Source organism: Sparus aurata, chromosome 2 (genome assembly GCF_900880675.1).
Source record: "Sparus aurata chromosome 2, fSpaAur1.1, whole genome shotgun sequence".
NCBI lineage: Eukaryota > Metazoa > Chordata > Actinopteri > Spariformes > Sparidae > Sparus > Sparus aurata.
Window position 1 is genome coordinate 24,495,740 of NC_044188.1, and position 20,782 is coordinate 24,516,521.

The 20,782-nt window shown below is 42.9% G+C and overlaps 1 protein-coding gene across 5 annotated transcripts in view; it reads right to left on the reverse strand.

Moving 5' to 3' along the window:
• Nucleotides 1-4,198: 4,198 nt before the first annotated feature.
• Nucleotides 4,199-20,782, reverse strand: part of st3gal4 (ST3 beta-galactoside alpha-2,3-sialyltransferase 4) — a 29,120-nt gene continuing 12,536 nt past the window's right edge. For 2 of the 5 annotated variants that reach the window (XM_030396241.1, XM_030396231.1), the window contains exons 3-12: nucleotides 20,360-20,431; nucleotides 17,758-17,839; nucleotides 17,336-17,425; nucleotides 15,964-16,061; nucleotides 15,784-15,847; nucleotides 14,739-14,834; nucleotides 12,732-12,930; nucleotides 12,131-12,268; nucleotides 5,403-5,552; nucleotides 4,199-5,287 (exon numbers count right to left, since the gene is read on the reverse strand). In XM_030396241.1, the coding sequence (XP_030252101.1) occupies nucleotides 5,198-5,287; nucleotides 5,403-5,552; nucleotides 12,131-12,268; nucleotides 12,732-12,930; nucleotides 14,739-14,834; nucleotides 15,784-15,847; nucleotides 15,964-16,061; nucleotides 17,336-17,425; nucleotides 17,758-17,839; nucleotides 20,360-20,381 (1,029 nt within the window). In that variant the 5' untranslated portion in view covers nucleotides 20,382-20,431 and the 3' untranslated portion in view covers nucleotides 4,199-5,197. Of the gene's footprint in view, nucleotides 5,288-5,402; nucleotides 5,553-12,130; nucleotides 12,269-12,731; nucleotides 12,931-14,738; nucleotides 14,835-15,783; nucleotides 15,848-15,963; nucleotides 16,062-17,335; nucleotides 17,426-17,757; nucleotides 17,840-20,359; nucleotides 20,518-20,782 lie in introns of all 5 variants that reach the window. The other 3 variants (XM_030396250.1, XM_030396259.1, XM_030396269.1) reach the window with 3 other exon arrangements.

The window sequence follows — 20,782 nt, forward strand, 5'->3', positions numbered from 1 at the left end:
GTTTGTGGGATTTTATCTTATCAAGTTTCTCAGGTGCAAATCAATGTACATCTGAGTTTTCTTGTGGCCCAAATGTAAAACAAAAGGCTTTTTATTTGACATTTTAATGGAGGCCATTAATATGCATAGGGACTATTTTCAAACAACACTATTACCAAAGCTTCAGGAGAGAAATGTTGAAATCCTCTTGATCGAGTGCCATGTCATTGTAGTGACCTTTTTGCATGCAGTTTTCTTGGGAGGGCTGGAAACGTGACTCGCTCTAACAGACTTGTGGCTCGACTTGGGCTAAAACAGGTCCCATTTCTTCCAGTGTAACACAGCCTTCATAAAATGTGACTATAAAACTGTCACTTGAGGCCACATTTGCATCTCAGCAGCCCGTTTACGCTGAAATCACGATGTGGTGTCATTTTTAATGAGTCCACAGCAAAAACAAATACAGGGCTTACATAAAATGTTCCTTTGGCTGCCTGTGAGGAAATAATGATGGCGTGTTAGCCTTTAAATCAGCTGAGTTGGCTGACCTTTTGCGCCGTGCAACAGATACACGGAACCACTTAGCATAAAGTGTAGTGAATAAGTCTGTTTCTATTTTTTTTAACTGTTTTCTTTTTTTTGTCTGATGCTATTTTTGTGAGTTGTACTCTTCAGATACAGAAGAAAACTGCATTACACACAGCTTCTTTTTTTTTCAGACTGAGGCATCCGTAGGGAGGAACGGATGGAAATCATACTGACACTCCAACGTCACATGGAGGCAGTGCACACATGAGAGTCTGGAAAAGGGGCTTTACGGTGGAAAAAGCAGAACTAGCAAAAAAAAAAAAAAACCTCACTGGAGAAAAGCAGCTTAACATTTTTTTCCTCTCTCTCTCTCTCTCTCACTCTTCTTATTTCCTACTCATTCTCCCAGTTCCCATGATAGTGTTTGCATGAGCACCTGACTCACGGCAGCTCTCTGGGCTGTGGGGGAGTTATCAGAGAGCCAAGCCAGATGCCCTCTCTCTAGGTAGCTGGCTACATACTGTACCTCTTCTGCCTCTTCCCACACAAACTGTCCGCTGGGCTCCTAACACAGACACACCATAGAGCCACACTGTGCATCTTCTCTGTTTGGCTTCTTCGTTTTTTTTGTAACAATGCTGGGAAAAAAGAAGGCTTCAGGTGTCTTCAGTACATCGCTGTGTACCTGAGATCATCTCGATGGCTCCTGCTTTTTTTTTTTTTGTTATTTTTTTTGTTTTTTTTTTAATACTTGTGGCTTCTTAAAAAAAAAAGTGTCAGCTGACACCTGCAAAGAAGATGTGTCCTTTTCATTTTTAATGCATTTTCATTGTATACGCTGTTAGTAAATGCAATACAAGCATGTATTAGATATGCTGTGGCCATGTTGACGATAGTAGAGGCCGACCAATATATTGTTTTGTGGATATTACTGGCCTATCACAGATATATCAGTATTAGCGTAAAAGTTATCAGATGTGCAGCGATAGGCACAGAAAATACTGCTTGTGATTACAAAATTACAAAGTTTACTGTTTCAGTGCACCAAGGTCATGTCACTTTTGGATAAATGTATTCTTACACTGTAAAACATCATGCCTCCATTGAAGACTCAATGTGTAAGAGTCAACCTCCTGTCAAATTCATACTCAGACCAAATAGGAAGCCGGAAATCGCCGCTAACTGCTGCCAACTTTAGCTGATGTTGGCTAGTTAGCTCGGTTAGCCGTGCAGTTAGCAGTACAGAATCGCAGTTCAGAGCACCAGAGGATAGTTATGTTGTTTACGCTGCTAGTACAAGTGTTCCGGACCAGGACAAGCCGAGGCTAGCAGGTTAGCGTGCTAACTTCAGTAACTACATTGTTTTGTCAATACTGTTAGTCTTTCACATGCTGTTGATAATTGTATTTTTTTAATGTTTAACAAAAAAAAAACAACCACAGTTGATGGATCATTGCAAAACGTGTTTTTATATTTTGTGTGTATATATAATAATATTGATCGATATATCGTGATTTACTGCCTAACGTCGGCATCAGCCACAAAAATCCAGTATAGTCAGGCTCCAGTGCGGAGTCTGCAACTTCATAGCAGCATCTATGAGAGGATCATCACTTCTAAGTAAAAAACAACTGCTTCAAAGTGAGACGTTGCACTGGCAGGCTGAGAGCACTGTGCAGAGAGCAGATGGTGTAATGAGATATACTGTAATAACGATCACACGGTCAGAGCTTCTGCCTGCATGAGACTGCACTTCCTCACTAGCGCAGCAATCATCACGGACCATGTGTTTTTCCGTGAAATTGCTGCATTGTACAAATTACAACCGATGCATTCAGGTCATAGTGCACTGGGGGTCTGCCTGAAAGTTCAAAGCTATGCATTTTAAATTAATCTTATTGTTCAGTGCAGCCATGGGCTCATTTGGTCCACCATGACATGCATACATGGCTTTGTGGTGCTCACTTGGTACATTACAGTGTGATCAGTGTCAAGGTTAGGATCTTAATTTACGTGGGAGCTTGCCAGGCTAAAAATGGATACATTCACTGTACCGTAAGATGCTTTGGTTAACAACACTGTACATAACATGTTCAACCTGTATAGCATGCTGAAGTACACTCTGGACTTGGGGGTTCAAAGGTGTGCTTACAGTACAATAGACTCTCCTGAAAAGTCCGACCTGATTTTTCAGTTGTCATATAAACAGCCCGCAGATTCACACAAATCCTGTTTAATTATGTAACTCCCCGTTGTGTAAGGGAAGTCAAGTGTGAAGTGATGGGGCTCTTTCTACAACGCTTCCCTTGTGTTCTTGAGAAGAAAAAAAAAATGCTATAAACAGTTCTTCTGAATTCATATATTTTGAGGAGGCGACACAGGTAAGATGTTTTTAGCTGTTTGGTAAATCTGAGGGGAGACACGTGGAGCAATGTGCAAACTCGTGTGTTCTTTTAAAAAAAAAAAAAACATATTTGAAAGCATGAGGAGGGGGTGAGAAGGGACGGTTTCACAGTACGAGACAATGCCCCCTCCACACATAATGGATGGCTCTCACGAGTGAAATGATGAGCTTCAAATGGGCAGTCGTTTTCTGTCAGATTGGGTTTCAGTTGCAAGGAAATCAGTTAGCGCCAACAATTGACAATTCCAGTGAACTGAATAAGAGGGTGGGCGTTTGATTGTGGTCTCTTCCCTGCTGCAAACAGGATTCTCATCCGTATCAGCGTTATGCAGGCAAAACACACAGATTCTGAGCAGAACGGAACACACAGCTGTGCTAATGTACAACAGCAGAATTAGTACATGGAAGACAGCATGGACAGGACAGGACAGGAACTGTTCATAGCTGTAGTAGTGTGATGAGCAGACACCTGCACTGTACATCTTTCTCACAGTCTGACCTTGAGGAGGAGGTCTGCATCACTATTCAAAGCACTGCACTCAAGTGTATATCACATGATGTTTTACAGTAATGAAACACATTCACGCTAGAACATCAGGAAATTGGTTCAATCACTTACTAATATTATTACTAGTTAGGTGGCAGTAGTAGTAGCAGTTGTTTTTCAGAATGTACTGGACATCCCTAATATTAAAAGCACAATACATTTCTACTGTCAGTCTGATCTCTCTTGAGGACCTGGAACCCTGTCACAACCGATGTGGTACCACCATATGAGTAAGCCTCGTTTATGAATGCCAAGGGCACAACTCCATTCATGTCAACACTAATAGAGGGTCGTGTGTGTACAGGGAGGAGAAACCATCACTAACATCTGTCGCCAGTGGCACGTGTATGTTAGTCAATCTCAGTTATTACTGTTGTGCAATCTTCTGGTCCTCCAGATGTTCGTACTGTACATGTGCTCCCTAACACATGTGTGCTAGCGCTAGTTTTCGCTGCTTCCATCACCCCCAGGCACGTTAAGATGGGCTGCTGCATGACTGCACCATGTGCAGTGCAGTAGAGTGCCCACTGTATGACTTGCATGCAATAGAGGCCCTCTGCCATCTAGTGGTGACAGTGATACTAAAACTAATGCTGAAAAAGACTCAATGCAGGTTCATAAAGGTCACCTCACGCAAGTGCAATGATGTCCATACAGTCAATGTGCTCAGTAATTCATGAAAGTATAAATGAGTTGATCAAATTTATCAAATATATGGAAGTTCAATGACACCGAAAATGTAAGGCATTTTCATTTCCTCGTAATTATAAATTTATTTCATTCTGTACAATAAAAAATATCCAGTGGTACCATTTACCATCATAGTTTCTGAAAAAAAAGGATTAAATAAATTAAAAAACAAGACAACCGATGTAACTGAAACTCACGTGAGCGAAATACAATAAGTATTTCCAGTCCAAGAAAACTAAAAGTAAAGTGACTCTAATCCAGCTAAGTGTATACATCAGGTTTGTAATCAATTCATTTCCCTCTCATTCAAACTAAAATACATTGAAAGCGAAAGTTCTCAAAAAAAGAAAAAATCCCCACAGATTCTAATACACCATCTTAACCGATGATACTGATTTTTAGCCTAGAATATAAAACTGAAAATGAATCTGCAACCGTGTTAAGTGTACACCACAAGGAATTATCCAGGCTGATTAGTTTTAACAGCTCAATGATATGCATGAAATCTCCGGACAAATAAACAAAGCAAAAAACAAAATTTGGACTGAAACGGTTGATTCCTACGATGTGGCAGTCATAAACCCACACATAGCCCTAAAAAGCAACATCAAAGCATTGGAATTATCTGAAAATCCCACTTGATCTGACGTAGTTAGTTTCCTCGAACTGGGTTATCCCAAACAGACAAATGGGTCACCGCATGAATAGTTAGTGTCCTGCCAGCTAACTTTGAAAGTCATGATTCAAAACCCCATAAAAGCTACAAACGTTATCCAAAGTGCTGAGCCACGTCGCCAAAGGTTGTTTCTACTGTTCACAAGTCAGTCGAAACCACTTTTCTTATCTTGAACGTAAGGTGCCAGGGAGATAAACATTCTTCAGAGCTTCACTTGCGTCACCACGGGACGACTTAATGCAAAATGTCCTGTATCCCACTGCAGAAGGCACATTAAGATCTGATTTGGACCAGGCGACAAAAACCAAGTACATTTTGGTTTTTGAAAGTTTTTGGATTTAGTCGACTGGAGAAAAAAAGTTTTGTTTTCGTATCACAAATGCGGGTGCAGGTACAAAATGGCTCCCGATTCCTCCAGTCTTTTTAAGGCATCAGCTTCATGATTGAGGTCATGGTAGGAGTTCTGCAACGGAGAGAAAGAAGAGGAGACTCAGTACTCGGAGGACTGAATGCTTTTTCCTGTGTGCGTGTAAAAACACCGACTACATTTCAGGTGCTGTAAATGGATAGTGACCCACCTTCATAGACTTCATGGTGTCGTATCCGTAGTAATGGATAGGGATCCTTTGGCTCTTTGTGTTCGGGTAACCAAAACCGGCTATGTGGACCACATCACAGTAGTTGAGAGCAACAAACACAGCGAGGATGCCCGTGGTGGGATGCACCGGCTGCTGGAACAAACAAAACTTAATGACAGCCTACTGAAAATAAAGCCACATCTCCTGACAAACTTCTTACAGCTCCCGTGTTGAGGACTTAAACATGTCTGACATCAGCAGCTTGCAGTGGTAGCATAATGAAAACTTAACGTAGATCAAATGTGCACTATGTAAGAAATGGACACATGTTGGTTTTCATACTCCTGCTAACTGCTGCTGACTGTATCTGCCTTTAGCTACCAAGCTCAGTTAGCCGTACAGCTAGCGAGCGATCATATCAACTGTCTCAGTCCCAGACTGGGACCTCGGAGCACTGGGCGATTGTTGGTGTTGTTTACTATCTGACTATCATCTCTTGAGGTTACAAGTGGTTGAGGCTAGCTGGCTAGCATGCTAACTTCAAAAGACGTCTCTGACATGATATCCAAACTGGTATTTCTATAAGTTTGATCGTTCTATTTTCACCTTTCAAATACAAATGATTCCATATTGCACCTTTAAGCAGTTGTCAATGAGTATGTTGGGATGTAAAAAAAAAAAAAAAAAAAAAAAAAAAAAAACAGGGTTATTTATGTAAAAAAACGCAAAATGAGCCTGTTGTGTGGTGAAAGATATAGTCCAGTGTTTTAAACTCTTCAAGCAAGGCAAGTTTATATGTCTAGCACAATTCAGACACAAGGCAACTCAAACTGCTATACTGGGGCATTCGAAAAGCATTAAAGCAGTCAGCCATGCCACAAGTTGACTGCAGCCACTCATTTCACCACTAGATGGTAATAGAGGGCAGCATAAACTCCTGCCCTTGACCTTAACTTGAAGTTCATCAATACAAGACTTTTCCATTTGCAGAATACCATCCAGTGGCCTCAGCTTTAATTGCTGTGAATCTCTAGGAAAACTTACAGCATGCTCCCGATTACTGACAACGTCTATAGCTCTTGTCCCATCAGTGGCTGAACACGCTCTGTGTCAGTCACTTTGAGTGAGCTGTCTGCCAAACTAATGTTATGTAATGTAAAACATGAAATGTCACGTGAGCTTCTCGCTAAATAAAAAATAATATATTTCAAAGGAACATTATGACATTTTCAATAGGAGAAAACTTGCCCTAAAGCATATCCAAATGATTTAGTGTTTTTACCTCACACAAAGGTTTGACATTAGTTAATAGGTATTAGTGAATAGGCAATCAAGCCCTAATATGTCATTATAAGATGCTTATTAACATTATTAAGTATCAATAAGTGCATTGTTAGATTATAAGACATTTATAAGCACCTACAAGAAACTAGTAGGCAGTTCATAGACTTAATAATATAAATAAAAGCTTGGTGAGTTTCCTATAATAATGAATGAATGAATTATTAAACACATTTATCGAGTTTAACCAATTCACCAGTTGTGTTGTTGTTGAATCATTGCCGAGCTACTTCTTTTTCTTTTTTGTTGTTGCCTTATTATGATTAATACATACTTTCATATGCATTTATTGACAGTTAACAATGTGTTTTGCAGCTACCGGATCTAAAGTGAGAACAGCGAGTAAGCCGGGTTCAGTAATGCAGGTCTGAAGCAGATATTTAACACTGGGGTCAAAGCACAACATACTTGTGGGCACTTGATGTTTCAAAGCTGTCATTGCTCATTTGTTCAACACAGTGGTGGAATGTCGAATTCACAACACTGCCTGTCCATGCAAAACGCAATGTTTTTTTCCAGCATCTTTAATCAGACTTGTTGGAAGACAAGCACTCTCACTGCCAGTAACTACTGCAGTAACAACTCTGGGCTATTTTCCAACTTGATGTTTTTTCAGCAAAAGGATTGGGAAAGTGGTTGACCTTCAGCAAAAAAGTGCTCTCTCTCAAAAACATTCTTAAAACCTTTACTGTTTTGTTCTTGGGGAGCAATTGAGATTGAGCACTTAACTATATCTACATCTTTCTTGGGATACATCTGAATCGTGATCTTTTTCTCATTGCCAACACTTTAGTGGCTCTCAACAACTACGGGATCATACACATGGCCACACCATTTTCTTTCCTCCTCAAGGAAACTTACTCCTCAAAAACAAACACGGAAATGAATATGAGGGCAAAATAAAAAATTAAAAAATGAATCAATTGAGATTGTTTAAATATTGACATGAAAAAACAATATGGTAACATGAAAAACACACTATGAACTTACTCACAGTAAAACCACACCCACTATGTGTTTATTACACCAGTAATCTGCACAAATCTAACCAGAGGATCTCTATTGGTAATCGTGTAACGGAGGGGTCTAAGGTGCCAACCAGGAAAATCAGCATCTCCAGTTCAAATCCAGTCACCTTGTAAAATCACCTTATAAAATCACCTTGAAGGCGCTTTTTTACAGTCCTACCCACAATTTCGCAGACCATTGCTTCAGAAAGCTGCCGTTAGGATTCCAAAATCACATAAAAATCCCTTCATTTGCTGCCTGGAAGCAATTCACTTTCTGTTTTTCAGAACAATCACCTCTTTTGCCCGTTACAACAAAAACTGATTAAACCTTTTTGGCAATGATGAGCAGAAAATCTCTTTGGTGAAGGGAATGAAATGTCAGTGTTGACCCCCTTCGTGTCAATATTTGGTAGAGGCACTTTGGGCACACCTACTGCCAGAACCCAGCTGAAGTGGACTGCTCTGCACATCTGGATAGTGACTTTTCTCCCTCGTCATTCTTTCCTCATACATACCGTCTTCCAAAGGGACTGGTCAGAATACGAGATATAAAGACATGTTACACAAGCTCCCCATTATTCCTTCTGGCTGAGTCAAATTCTAATAAGATGAACACAAATCTAAGGGCATCCAACTGGGCTCAGCATACCAAGTAACTACCCTGGCTAGATTCTAGCCCGGGACCTTTGTTTCCTTCTCAACTGTTCAAGTGTTCCATGTGGGTCTCTGTGTCAAAATGCTTATTCTCTATTAAAGAGAGAAATGGAAATATCCTGTGTAGCCCACCCACAAAAAAATCTTTGTCCTAAAAACACTGTGCACATACATTGTCTGCAGTTGCGGATCGCCTTTGCTGGAAAACAGGGGGAAAGTAAAGTGACACTATCTGACCCCGCTGACGTCTATTTTGAAAATAAAAGTAATGCGAGATTTAATGAGTTGGGACGTGTTTGTTGTGTTGTCCCTGGTGGGCTCCTGCGGTGCACAGAGGTCTCCCTATGCCGTTTGCCATTTCCCGTGAGTCTCTGTGACTGATTATCCGTGTTCACAGGCAAGAAGAAGAATCACTTCCACATGACCGCGAGATAGACCAAAAGGTTCTTTTTCCATCCCTCCCCAAAATCCTTCTCCCAGCAGCTCCGTTCATATCTCTTTTCTCTGCAGCTTTCTGCGTTATCACCAGGCTGGAGAGAGGGCAAGTTGCTGGTGTTTACAGTGGCCTACCTCCCTTATTTCCTCCAGCCAAGGTTCACTGATTGCCTGAAACTCATTATTTATTTGTATTTATTTTACCCCAAACTAAGGGCTCTTTGTAAGCTTTGTAAGAGTTTGATAAAATTATGCTTTAAATTGATTTAGACCAAAGTGGCCACTGTTACTGTCCATGCCTACACAACAGAGCAGCGGACTCTCCGAATATAACCTTTGTCCCTTTAAAAGGAACAATTTCAACACTACTTTTACTTGCTTCTCGTGATGTTAAATAAGAAGATGAATCTCATTGTCCACCCCAAATAAAAACGAGAGTCGGCAGCAGTATAACAATATAGTCCAACTGGAAAATAAAGCTATAAAGACACAAACATTTTATATCGTTATATATTAATCTGCTGCTGTGGATCTAAAGGGCGTTGCTGTTTATTGGCAGGAAGCAGTGACTTCCTAAAGTCTGTTGGCTTCCTGACAAAAAAAAAACCACTGTTGGTTGACAGTTTTTGTCACCTACGTATAAAGGCCAGCCTAGCTGTTTCCACAAGTCTGCGGTCTCTACGCTAAGCTAACCCGTTGCTGGCCTTAGCTTCATAATTAGCAGTGATCTATATGAGTGGTAACAATCTTCTTACCTAATTCTCGGCAAGAAAGTAAATAGACATTTTTCAGAACATGTCAATCTGCTGCTGAGAGGACGCCGCACTTTGTGTCGGATCCATGCAGAACACAGATATCGACTGGGCTTTCATCCTGCAGGACCTTCACCAAAGCACAAGTGTCTAGTAGTTGAGATGATGTGATGTGTGCTAAAAGAACTCTGTTCAAGTGCCCAGCCCTTGTGATTGTGAAGACACTGGCTCTCTGCTTCTGCTTTTTTTCCTGTTAAGAACCGAGTAAGAGCACAAGCACACATGTTTTCTGGCGGGGGGGGGTGTTTGTCTTTGTCCAAGGTTTTACATGGTTACTTATTACTGAAATGGAGGTGTTTCTAAACAACCCCAAGCTCTGTAGCCGTCACACGTAGGGGGATCTGACCGTGACAGCCTTGATAAGACACTGACACACATCCTCGCTCCCCCGAACTCTTCTTTTTTTTCTCTCCTGGAAAAAAAACATCACACCAAAACAATCCCCTGTTGCACTCTTTTCTTGTTCGATTCAGGAACTGACGAGCACCCCGCAATGGGACACAGCTGACATTCTGTGTGTATTAGCCTCATGTGGTCGCCAGCACACGGGCGAACACCAGAGCTCTGCAGCGGCCCGGCGCATAGTTTGGACGCAGGCCCGTGGAGCCTTGGTGAGAGGGAGGCGAGGGGGGGGCTGCATACTGTCACCGCTGCGAGCCAGAGCTAGAAGAGCTCAACACAGGCCTGCGTTCAAGGAGACGGGTGTGAACAGTTGAGGAGTTGTGAGTGCGTGTGTGTGTGAGTGTGTGTGCGTGTGTGTGTGCCTGCAGAGCGAAAGAGAAAGGAAGGGGGAGTGAAGAGAGAAGTGGTTGCATGTGTTGGAGTTTGTGTGCGTTGAAGGGGTCCTTGTGTATCTGGCAGGGTCATTAGCAAGGGAGGGTGGCGTGTCTGCAGAGGGGAGGTCTGCTACAGTCGGGACTCCTGCTGGTATTTTGAGGAGGCGCACTACATGAGGAACAGGACAAGATGGAATGAAGATGGTGCTCTAGGCATTGCTTACTGAAAAAATAAATATATATTTATGTATATTTGCAGCCCTGAAGAAGCTAATCTGTGAGCCCCAGCTCTCACCGTCGCTGCTTCTCTCTTTCTTTCTCCTCCTCCTGCCCGCCACGCTCTTCCCTCTGGCCCTCTTCATGCAGCCATGTGCAGATGGCGCGGGGCTCCTGTCGGGCGAGCCCGCTGATCGAGCTGCCTTCCCACTGCTCACTCGTCTCATGCACCAGCCAGTTGTGTTTGTACTGAAAGTCCAAAAGGGTAACCCCACCCCCCTACACCCCTACACCCACCCACCCACCGTTCCTCCCTCCCACCGTCGCTCTTTGACAAAAAGGGCTCGGGAGAGGGAACAACCAGAACCAAAACAAAACTTGGCCCGGGCCTACGTCGGAGACAATCCCCACCGAACACACAACAAGCCCCGCACGGCAGACGGGATGCAGCGGGGCCAGTAAAAGCTTCATTTTACATGAGTAATCGTCCAAGTCAGATCACGGGGTGTTTCAAAATCCGATCACCTCGGCCAGTGAGGGAGACGAGGTCCAATTTGTGGAACAAAAACAGATCAATGGTACACTGGGAAAAAAAAAAAAAAAAAAGCCATGCGTCATGTTTTCTTATTGCACAATCACTGTTCTCCAGTCGTAGCTTCATGAGTGAGCTTACGGCTGTTTCCACTTGTGTTTGTTGTGTTTTGATAAAGCTATCGTTTCATGTGTTCATGACTGTCATATTGGTTTAATGTGAGAGAGCATGCTCAGTGAACATAAACATGAAAAAAACAGTGACAGTCACAAAATCTGTAGTTTTCCCTAATAAAATGTCAGTTATGAACTTTGCAGAGAGGAAACACGGAGAGTTGTGCTTTTCTCTAACAAAAAAAAACAAAAAAAAAAACAGAGCATCTGGTAGAAATTTATACAATATTTTGGCTTTCCTTCAAAAGCCAATTATTTCCCCGGGATTCACTGTGCAGCCTGGAAGACATGAGGAGCTTATCTTGTAATGAGATGCCAGAATGCCGAGCAGCAGCTAATCTTCATCATGTTTCGCAGTAATTGGATCCACAAAATCGCTATTGACCCAGCTACGTTTCAAGAGAAATGCCTCGTCGCAGTGAACTGTTTATCACAGCGCTCAAGACGTATCACTCGAGGAGCTGTGGCTAATCAGCGGATGCTCCATCCAGCCTTGTTAACATTCATGTGGGAAGTAGTGAAGGGCAAAAGAGGAAGAAAAAAAAAAAGAGGGAGGCACGGAAGACGGGGAACAAACAGGAGGGAAGGCTCTGGTGGGAAAATTCGGGTGAGGATGAAGGCAAAGCTTGGCCACCCACAATTACAGAAAAACAACTTTAGACTAATTAAGTGCGGTTTGATTAAGGACAGGGCAGCGACTCAATGTGGGCACGGAACAAAACATCTGGCTCTAAAGTTGCGATCTCCGAGCCTGCGGCTTGCGGAAACTGATCTCTCACCTGTCTGCTCTTGGGGTACAGAGGGATCCGCAGCAGTCTGTCTGCAGTCTGGTGCAGAAAGTGAGGGTCCAGCACTCTGATTTTATTGACGTCACCTAACCAGATTTGGGGAGGGGGCTTCCAAAATCCTTTCCTGCCCTGGAACACACACAAACACAGAGAACGATAAGACAGCGGATGCTGTGAAACTGAAAAGGAACAAAAGGACAGAAAGCCAGTTAAATGATGTTGTTTCTGGAGTTCATTCAGACAAACAGAGACACAACTGAGCCTGCGACTCCCTCGCGTCTGGAGGCAACTAAATCGATGTGCAAATTAGCAGGTAATGACCCTGCAACTATTATTGGTCCCAGGCCGGAGGTGCCGGGAGCAACAGTGAGTGAAGGATGTCTGCGATGGAAACTACATTTAACTCTGAAGGGGCCCTGGCATCGCTGAAGTTGAACCTTTTAAGTATTTGTTCCTGATATGGATGGATGGCAAGGGCTGGAAAAGAAGCTAATAGGAGCGTGTTTACACGAGGCAGAAAGCCAGTGAGATGGAAAGTGTGTGTGAAAGCGCGCGTGTGTGTGCGTGTGTGAGAGAGCGCATTCTCACACACATCCTGTACCCTCTTCTCATTATATAGGATCTCTTTGAGCCACCGTAGATCTTGCTGCTTGAAAGGCACCAGGACCATGAGCGTGCCCGGCTCGTTGTGCAGTGCAGGGTTGTAGGAGGCCGACTCCGGGTAGAAGAACCTCATGGTGGTCTTGTTCCCCACGTCCTCCTCGTAGCCTCTCACCGGGGCATCGTTCAACCTGAGGAAGGGACACAATACTGTATTGAAGGAGAAGATTCGGGTTGTTTCGATAGGGATTTAAATCTTTCCCAGTCGGTCACGCAAATATACAGTAGATTTTAATCGCATCAAGCCCTTCGAAACGTTGAGCAAAAAAGGAGAAATTGCACCCCGGATGTCCTTTTCATAATTGTGTCTATTATCGCACATGCTAACTTTGCATCCCCGGCTTCCGTCATGTATAAGCTTCAACTTTGCATACATTATAAGAAGCGCTTGTCCCTGAGTCCAACCGAAATCAAACAGCAATAGAGAGACCTAACTGGAACTGGAACTGAAACTGAAATTCGAGGTTGTATTTTCGAAGTGAGAAAAACTCATTATAAATTCAACAGATATTTTTAGCTAGGCTAATATAAAACTGTATCAGAATGCATTTTCAGTAGTAACTCTCCCAACCAGGCCAAACAGGCAAGTCATGGGCAATCCGACACATTGACAAGTGTATAACTTTTAAGGTCTAGGGCATTACGAATAAGCATTAACATTCAAGAACAACGTTAGGATGATGTACATCACGCTGCCAGGCTAGTTTGTTTTCATTGGAGCTTTAGCCGAACGCTGACAAGGTAAGCTAATCGTTTGTTAAAATCACAAAGGTTTCATCACTAGCGACAACTGTGGGCTAGCGGATGCCAGTGAAAGCTGTTTTATGGATATCAATGGTGATATCATTAAATCAGCAACCTTTTGTACTGAGGTCCTTCTCTTCCTCCTTGACATTACGTCCTGCCATGGCCAGAGCTGACTGTCTAACAATAACACACCGTAAAACGATCCGACAAAGAAGAACGGGGAATTCACACAAGAGCGTTCAGGGCTTAAAATTCCATATTCGTTCTTGGAAAACCTCCCTGCTTCGTTGCTTTTAACAAATTCTCGACGCAACGTCCTCGAAAAGGCCGCGTCATAACTCTATACCGGACAATTAACACGGTAGCACAGACCGAGGCCTTGTTCGCTTAAATGATTAGTCTGCACTCTGGAAAGCGGAGTCTCGACAGGCTTTAATAGGTGCCCCTACAGCAGAAAGAGCAATTATGACGTCAAAGTCTCCAGCATGCATTGAATTCTCAATGTCAGTAACCTTACTTTACTTGGCCGGGGAGAGATTAGCTTCTGAGAGGAGAGGGAGAGATGTGAGAGGAGGAGGGAGGGGGAGCGCGGGAGGAGCTGATGTGTGGAGGGGTTGGGGGGTTGAAGAGAAAAATGCATTGTGGCCAAGCCAAATTCTGGCTGTTTGAAAGAGGCTTATAAAAACTCAGAATGCATGTGTTCATTCCAAGGCTGTAAACTCAGATTTGCAGAATGCCTTTGTCCCTGAGTAAACTAAACACTTTTTCTTTTCCTCCTTTAAAGAACTTCACTTGACCTAAAAAGTTTGCTAATTGCCAGGAAGACGGCTCCGTGTCGGGGTCAGCCGGTCACACAGTCGGATCCTGTCCGTTATTAGTCTACGGCCAAGTGGATTTATATCCTGCTCTCGCCACAGGTCATCTAGCAAATGTTCCGTCTGTTACTGAATTTCTGGGTCCTCACGGTCCCGAAAACGTGAAAGTGGTCATGAAGAGGTCTCGGTATCAAACACCGTATTGTTATCGTGTCACAATTCGTAAGCTATGACAACACATCGTACGGTCATTCCCTAAAAATGCGTATCTTTGCGTGCAATCAAAAAGCATCAACGCAAGTTTAGACAATGAATAATAACTTAACGTGACAATACCAATAACAAAACAATCACAGGGCGTTCTCCTCTGTGCTTACCGGATGACCACATCATATTTGTTGATGATGCTTCCCAGGGAGCTGTTTTTGATGGCAAAGCCGTTGCCTATGACTACACAGGTTCTGCATTCAAGCCTGTGGAGACAAATCCCAACACACACAAACACACACACACACACACACACACACACAGAGTTCTAATGTGACACACTGTTTTCCCGTCCTCCTGGGAGTGTTTTCAAGATTTGTGCTGTCAGAAACGTCTCATTATCGGGATAATTGTTTTTTTGTTTTTTTTATTGCCTAAGCCTGTCAACATGGCTGAAGGCTTGGATTGCACAATGTATCCCCAACAGTGTTTAACAAGTTAAATCTGATTTGTTAATACTACAGATTACAAACAAAATAAAAACGACTTTTACTCTTTTGCATTCCCCAGTGGTGGGAAGTACAAATACTTTGTTGATGTTACTGTACTTAGTAGATCTTTCTGGGATGTGCACTTTACTTTGAGTCTTTACTGTTCCAACAACTTCTTACTTGTACCACCTACATTTTCTACTCCTTACATTTCAAAAAAGGCTCTTTCCAACTTCCTCCTAGTCTTAATGCAGAAAAGTATCTGCGCTTAGTTGAGTAAAGAAGGTTTTCTTTTTTTTACTTTTGCCACCTCTGTATATCTATCCTTCATATGTGCAGGAAGATCTAAGGATTCTTTGAGTCTTTTCCCGCCAAAAAAAAACATATTTATGCAATTTTAGTTTTATTTTCAAGTTTTAAGAACATTCTGATGATTATCAGGATAACATTGTGAATTGCAGTAATGTTCGACTGGGTACAGTTATGTGTTATTTACAAGTTGTAAGTATGAGGCACTAACAGCGACTCATAAGTACCCAATAAACGCGTATTACAGGGTATGCACAACTGGAACACCGCTTTCTTATCTTATACTGCCGTTGTGGTGTCATATCTTAATATCATAAACACTGCAAATAATTGTCAGAGTATTGCACTACAGGATTCCGTTCTGCTAAGTTTGAGTTTGCATGTTCCAGGTTGTCTCAAGCATGCTCACACTTACTTTTCAATGTTGGCTGGCACCTGATAATTTGCAATTACAGCGAGAACTTTCAGTAGCAGCAGTTCTGGGAAGGAAAGTGAGAAAAAGGAGCCGTTGAAAAGGGCGTGACGCTAAGATGGGAGACGTGCTGATTAAACTGTGCGAGAAGAGCGATAAGGGGATAACGTCAAACCAACATACCACTGCCCTTAATGCCGTAAGGCAATGCCAGCTTTGACAGATGCTCCCGCCAGAAGAAATCCTCCAGCTTCAGGAAGAGCTGCGTCTGTCGGCTAATGCTGCATGAAAAGAAAAAAGGGTTTTCACTGTATAAATGAGTTATAATGCAGGAGGGTTTGTGGCTGAGGATATGAATGAGGCGCGAGACAGCGAGGATGAACGAAACCACCGCCGCACAATGGACAATACCGACCGTGATGCCAAACAGTACAGTGTTCAAACAGGGAAACATGGAAAAGCAGCTCGATGTGCGCTTTTTCCCAAACGTTCTGGCATTTATAAAGTAGGTAAACCAGACTCATTATAAGCAAACCAGCCAATTACATGATGTCATTCGATAGCAATTTCCCTCATTAAACCCCTCTGTTGGCATCTCTCTGCTGAGGAGGGGGAAAAGAAAACAATAACTTTCACAGAGCCTGTGGAGTGAGACAAATGTGGCAGGTTGTAATATGCAAAACTGTGTGCTGCTCTGCGTGTCGCCGGCTTCGGACTCCAGCTGTTTATGACCTACTGTTTTTGACAGTGAGTCCCTCAGAAATTTATTAGCCCCGTGTGCCAGCAGCTCTTTGCAGGAGACCCGGATGAATCTCTGGGGAAGGGTCTAATTTGAGAAATGTCAAATGTGACCATAATGAGCGATGTGAAAACCCAAGAACAACCAAGCAGCTACAACACGGAGAGAATCCCAGTCACGTTCTTTACAGAGAACATGAATCTCGACCGGCTCGAAAGGTCAAAGGGCGGGCACTGGAAGGTCTACTGAGCTGAAGAAATAAACAGTGACCTTGGAGGAGGCCCACAGATGGAGACCATATCGCTATTTAGTGTCAGAGCACAGCCCACAAAAAAAGACCAACGGTAACTATACAGCTGAATAAACTGATAACAGAGCAAGAGAAAATAAATGAGAGAGGGCTCAGGGTTGTGGAACAATGATTACTTAACAAGGCAGAACCTGAGGAGGACAAACAAGCTTTTGTCTGGCTCTGTAAGGGTGCAACTTCATCAAGAGCGCGTCCTTAGCCAACGTTGGGTTTTGCATCAAGTCTCCCCCCCCAACCACTTCATCAACGCATTCCTCTTGAGTGACTGAGACTTACGGCAATCAAGATTTAGATGGAAAATCCTTTCTTATAACAAGTCCTAGTCTTTCTCACTAAAATATGCTTTTCCCTACTTGACTGGTAAAGGGCAGCCCTAACGGTTTCCGTGGAGCCTGGCACCTTATGTTCAAATAAAAAAAAAAAAAAACATTGGCATACCTTCCTCCCTTAATAAGCCATCGTCTCCCTCCAGTGTGTAGAAAAAACACAGACATGCCATTACTCACTTAAAGTTAAGGCTCTCCCACTTCTTCTGGGTTAGCCAGCCACCACACAGCGACTTGCTACTGTTCAGAGACTTGCTGGTGCCTCCGTAGCTGAAAGACAGACAATCACCACAGCTGGCATGAGAACTACTGCTGAATCCATAAAATCGCAGTGTTCCAGTGACTAGGTCCAGAACACTCAAAAAGTGCAGAAATGGGCAAATGTGAGGACCATAAAATTGACCGGCGGCTCAGACGGCCCGATGATAAGAATGCGGCTTGCCTTCCAAACTTTTAGTGACTCAGCACTGCGTGGACCTCACGCTCACTTCTTCTTTTTTACCAGAAATGGACATTACTTTAATTGGGTGACCTCAGTACCAGAGCAGCCGACAAATAAAGAAGAAAGACCGGAATGGTTGTGTTAGCGGGTGTGTCGTTACCTCTGAAGTATGGCGTAGGAGCAGTAGTACGTGACGAAGGAGATGAAGAAGAAGAAGACTGGGAGAAGCCTAAGGCACCATGCTGGAAACGAGGGAGGCAGAAACAGACAAACATACAAGAATGAAAAGAAGAAGAGCAGGATTATTAAGCATGTACACACAACACGTCGTGGCTGATATGTCTTGGCACCTTCCGGGTGTAACGTGTAAGATATGGCCACCTACCGACTGCTGCTCAGTGTACTCTTTGCTAGCTATCTCTGGCTATGGCAATGGGCTGCTTGCTAGCTAGTTAGACATGGAGTCTTTTTAGATGACTGAAATCAGCCTGAATCACGACCTCTGAACCGGCTTAGCCACGGTTTCCATAGCCCCAGCTGAAACTACGGGGGCCACCGAGATATCGCCAAATGGTATTGCTGGACAAGACAGGCTAGGGCTAGCTGGTTAGCATGCTAATATCAACAAACATCTCTGCGACACAATACATGGATGTCTCTGAGCTAACGTCAGAGGTGTTATTTCTTGCACTTAGTAGTTACTAATTGGAAGTTCATCTTTTGAATATTTTGAACAAGAAATCCTGGCCACATCTCACAAGTTGCTCCTTTAAAGTGGGAGTAAATGGGCAAAGTTTGATTGATTCATGTAATGGCCATTGGTGCAAGGGGCACTGCAGTTCCTGACCCTGTGACAAAAAAACATCAACAATGCCCGTCAAGTACTTTAGTGTGCTTTTAATCAAACACAAATAAAAAAGGGCACTGCTTGAGAATTGGGATCCCATTTAACGCAGGTGGAGTATCAGTGCCAGGCTGGGTAATGAGAAGTGAAACTGAGATAAATATTAACGGCTTTTTCTGTTATGGGTTACTATTTAGAGACGACTGCAAAAGGCCTACAGGAAGTGCTCCACCCATTATGGTTTCAATTTGATGACCGAGATTGAAATTGAACTTAATGAGGAACCTTTGAATTCATTAATACTTAATAAACCTCTTCAGTATGACATGAATGTGCACTTCTTTGAATCAGATTCAAACCCTTGAGTGACGTTGAATATGCATTGTAATCGTGAGTTCTGTGAGCTTGGTTATATTTTGACCAATCTATTTTTTGAGTGAGTGAGTGAGTGTGTGAGTGAGTGTTCAGTTGTTCAAAAAAGAGGAAATATAACCAAATCACTCTTCATCATTTTTTGTGTTTCCCCATTTACCCACACGCAGTGGCATGGCTTCAACCTCGACAGGTCATCACGAGAGGGGCAAGCGCCTCCATGAATTCGTATTTATGCATTACAAAATACTGTCATCTTCTCTTCAAGCTCCCCCTCTACAGCGGACTATGTTTAGGAACGCACGTAGAATTCCAAAATAATAAAGGACACTTTGAAACATTTTGGGAAATACACGTATTCAATTCCTTTCCAAGATTTACTGTATGTGAAAAGATCGACACGGCTCTCTCATGTGTAACAAGGTAAGCTGTACAGCATGTAATATGTGTGACAGAATGACATATTCATTCTGTAAATTGTTGTAATCTAATTACACAAAAATCTGTAAATAGCTACCTGCCTGACATTTCCATGTTTTAGCCACGCCATCAAAAGTTTGTTTCTTGGCCTAAACTTATCATGAGTGTGCTGAAATATTTGTTGAATCACTCACAATGTGTGTGAGAAGCTGACATTTAATTGATGGTCCAATTGACCGGAGGATTTTTTGTCGTTCACCTGTTGTCGGGTATGTTTTACGAGCTTGTATTTTCGATATATTGTGTACAATACTGCGGAAAATGGCGGACACAGCTAGCCAGGCTCAGCCGAAAGGTGACAACAATTAAAAAGTTGTTTAAAAAACAACAATTTGAAGTGTTACAGGAGGTCGCATGCCTAATGTCAAGAAATCTACTGTAATTGACATCAAGTGACGGACCGTAATTCAACTTCTCCAACAAAATACAGAAACCTTCAATACAACTGTCGCTGCGGCTCTGCTGTTGAACATGAATCACTGTCTATGCCACAAAGGCGAGGGGCCCTTCTTTAAATCAAAGAACAAAAGCTTGAAAAGCGTCGAGACAGCTTTGTGTTTTCCCACAGTAATTTACAGTGGGCAACATCTGGAGTAAACAAGACTTGACATTTTTGAGACGGTGACTGAATGTTGTTTGGCTACGAGCGGGAGCGACGAGACTGCAAAATGTAGTCGGGATGGCTCTTATTGTGGAGCGCGATATGGTGCGCAGAATGCCAGTGTGTGACCTCAAAGTCAACAGCTCTGACGCCGGGCCGATTTCAAAGATCAACCGACCCAAATGTGGCTGGTGTGCACAGGCATGGAAAAGTAACTGTGATTGTAATGCTACGGATCTCACCGTCCATCTGTGACAAATTTGGGTTCTTAATCCTCTTGTTGCATGTGAGATAACACAGGCGAGATTAGTGCTTTACGGAATATCACGCGAGAGGGAAGTCCCATTGAAGTAATCTGCTGTGTGCCCACAACCAATCAGAGCAAACCATTTATTAAAAAAAATAATAAATTAAACAAAAAAAATTCACAGAAGTCATAAACTGACCACTGCAAAAAGAGCTTACTTTTAGTTGCCTTCTGGGACATCTTCACGTGCTCCTCGGATCTCTCATGTCGACACGGCACATGAGGTTAGCCTGGTGATAGGTACAGGAAGAATGACAGGCCGCACACATTAGCACCTCCTTCAAGCTGCTTTCGCTACTCTTGACAGATTACCCAACTGAAAGGGTGATTCAAAAGAGGAAACACACACACGCACACACACACACACACACACGCACACACAACACACACACACACACACACACACACACACTCACATTGTATAGCTTGGGTTCACTTGAGTTTGGGGTTACTGGTACAACAATGGGTACATGTAGCTGTAAGATTAAGATGTCTACTAATATAAAAATGATTAAGTGACCTGTTAGTTATTCGCCAACCGAGGTGACAACCTAGTCCGCTCAAAAATACCAATGACTACA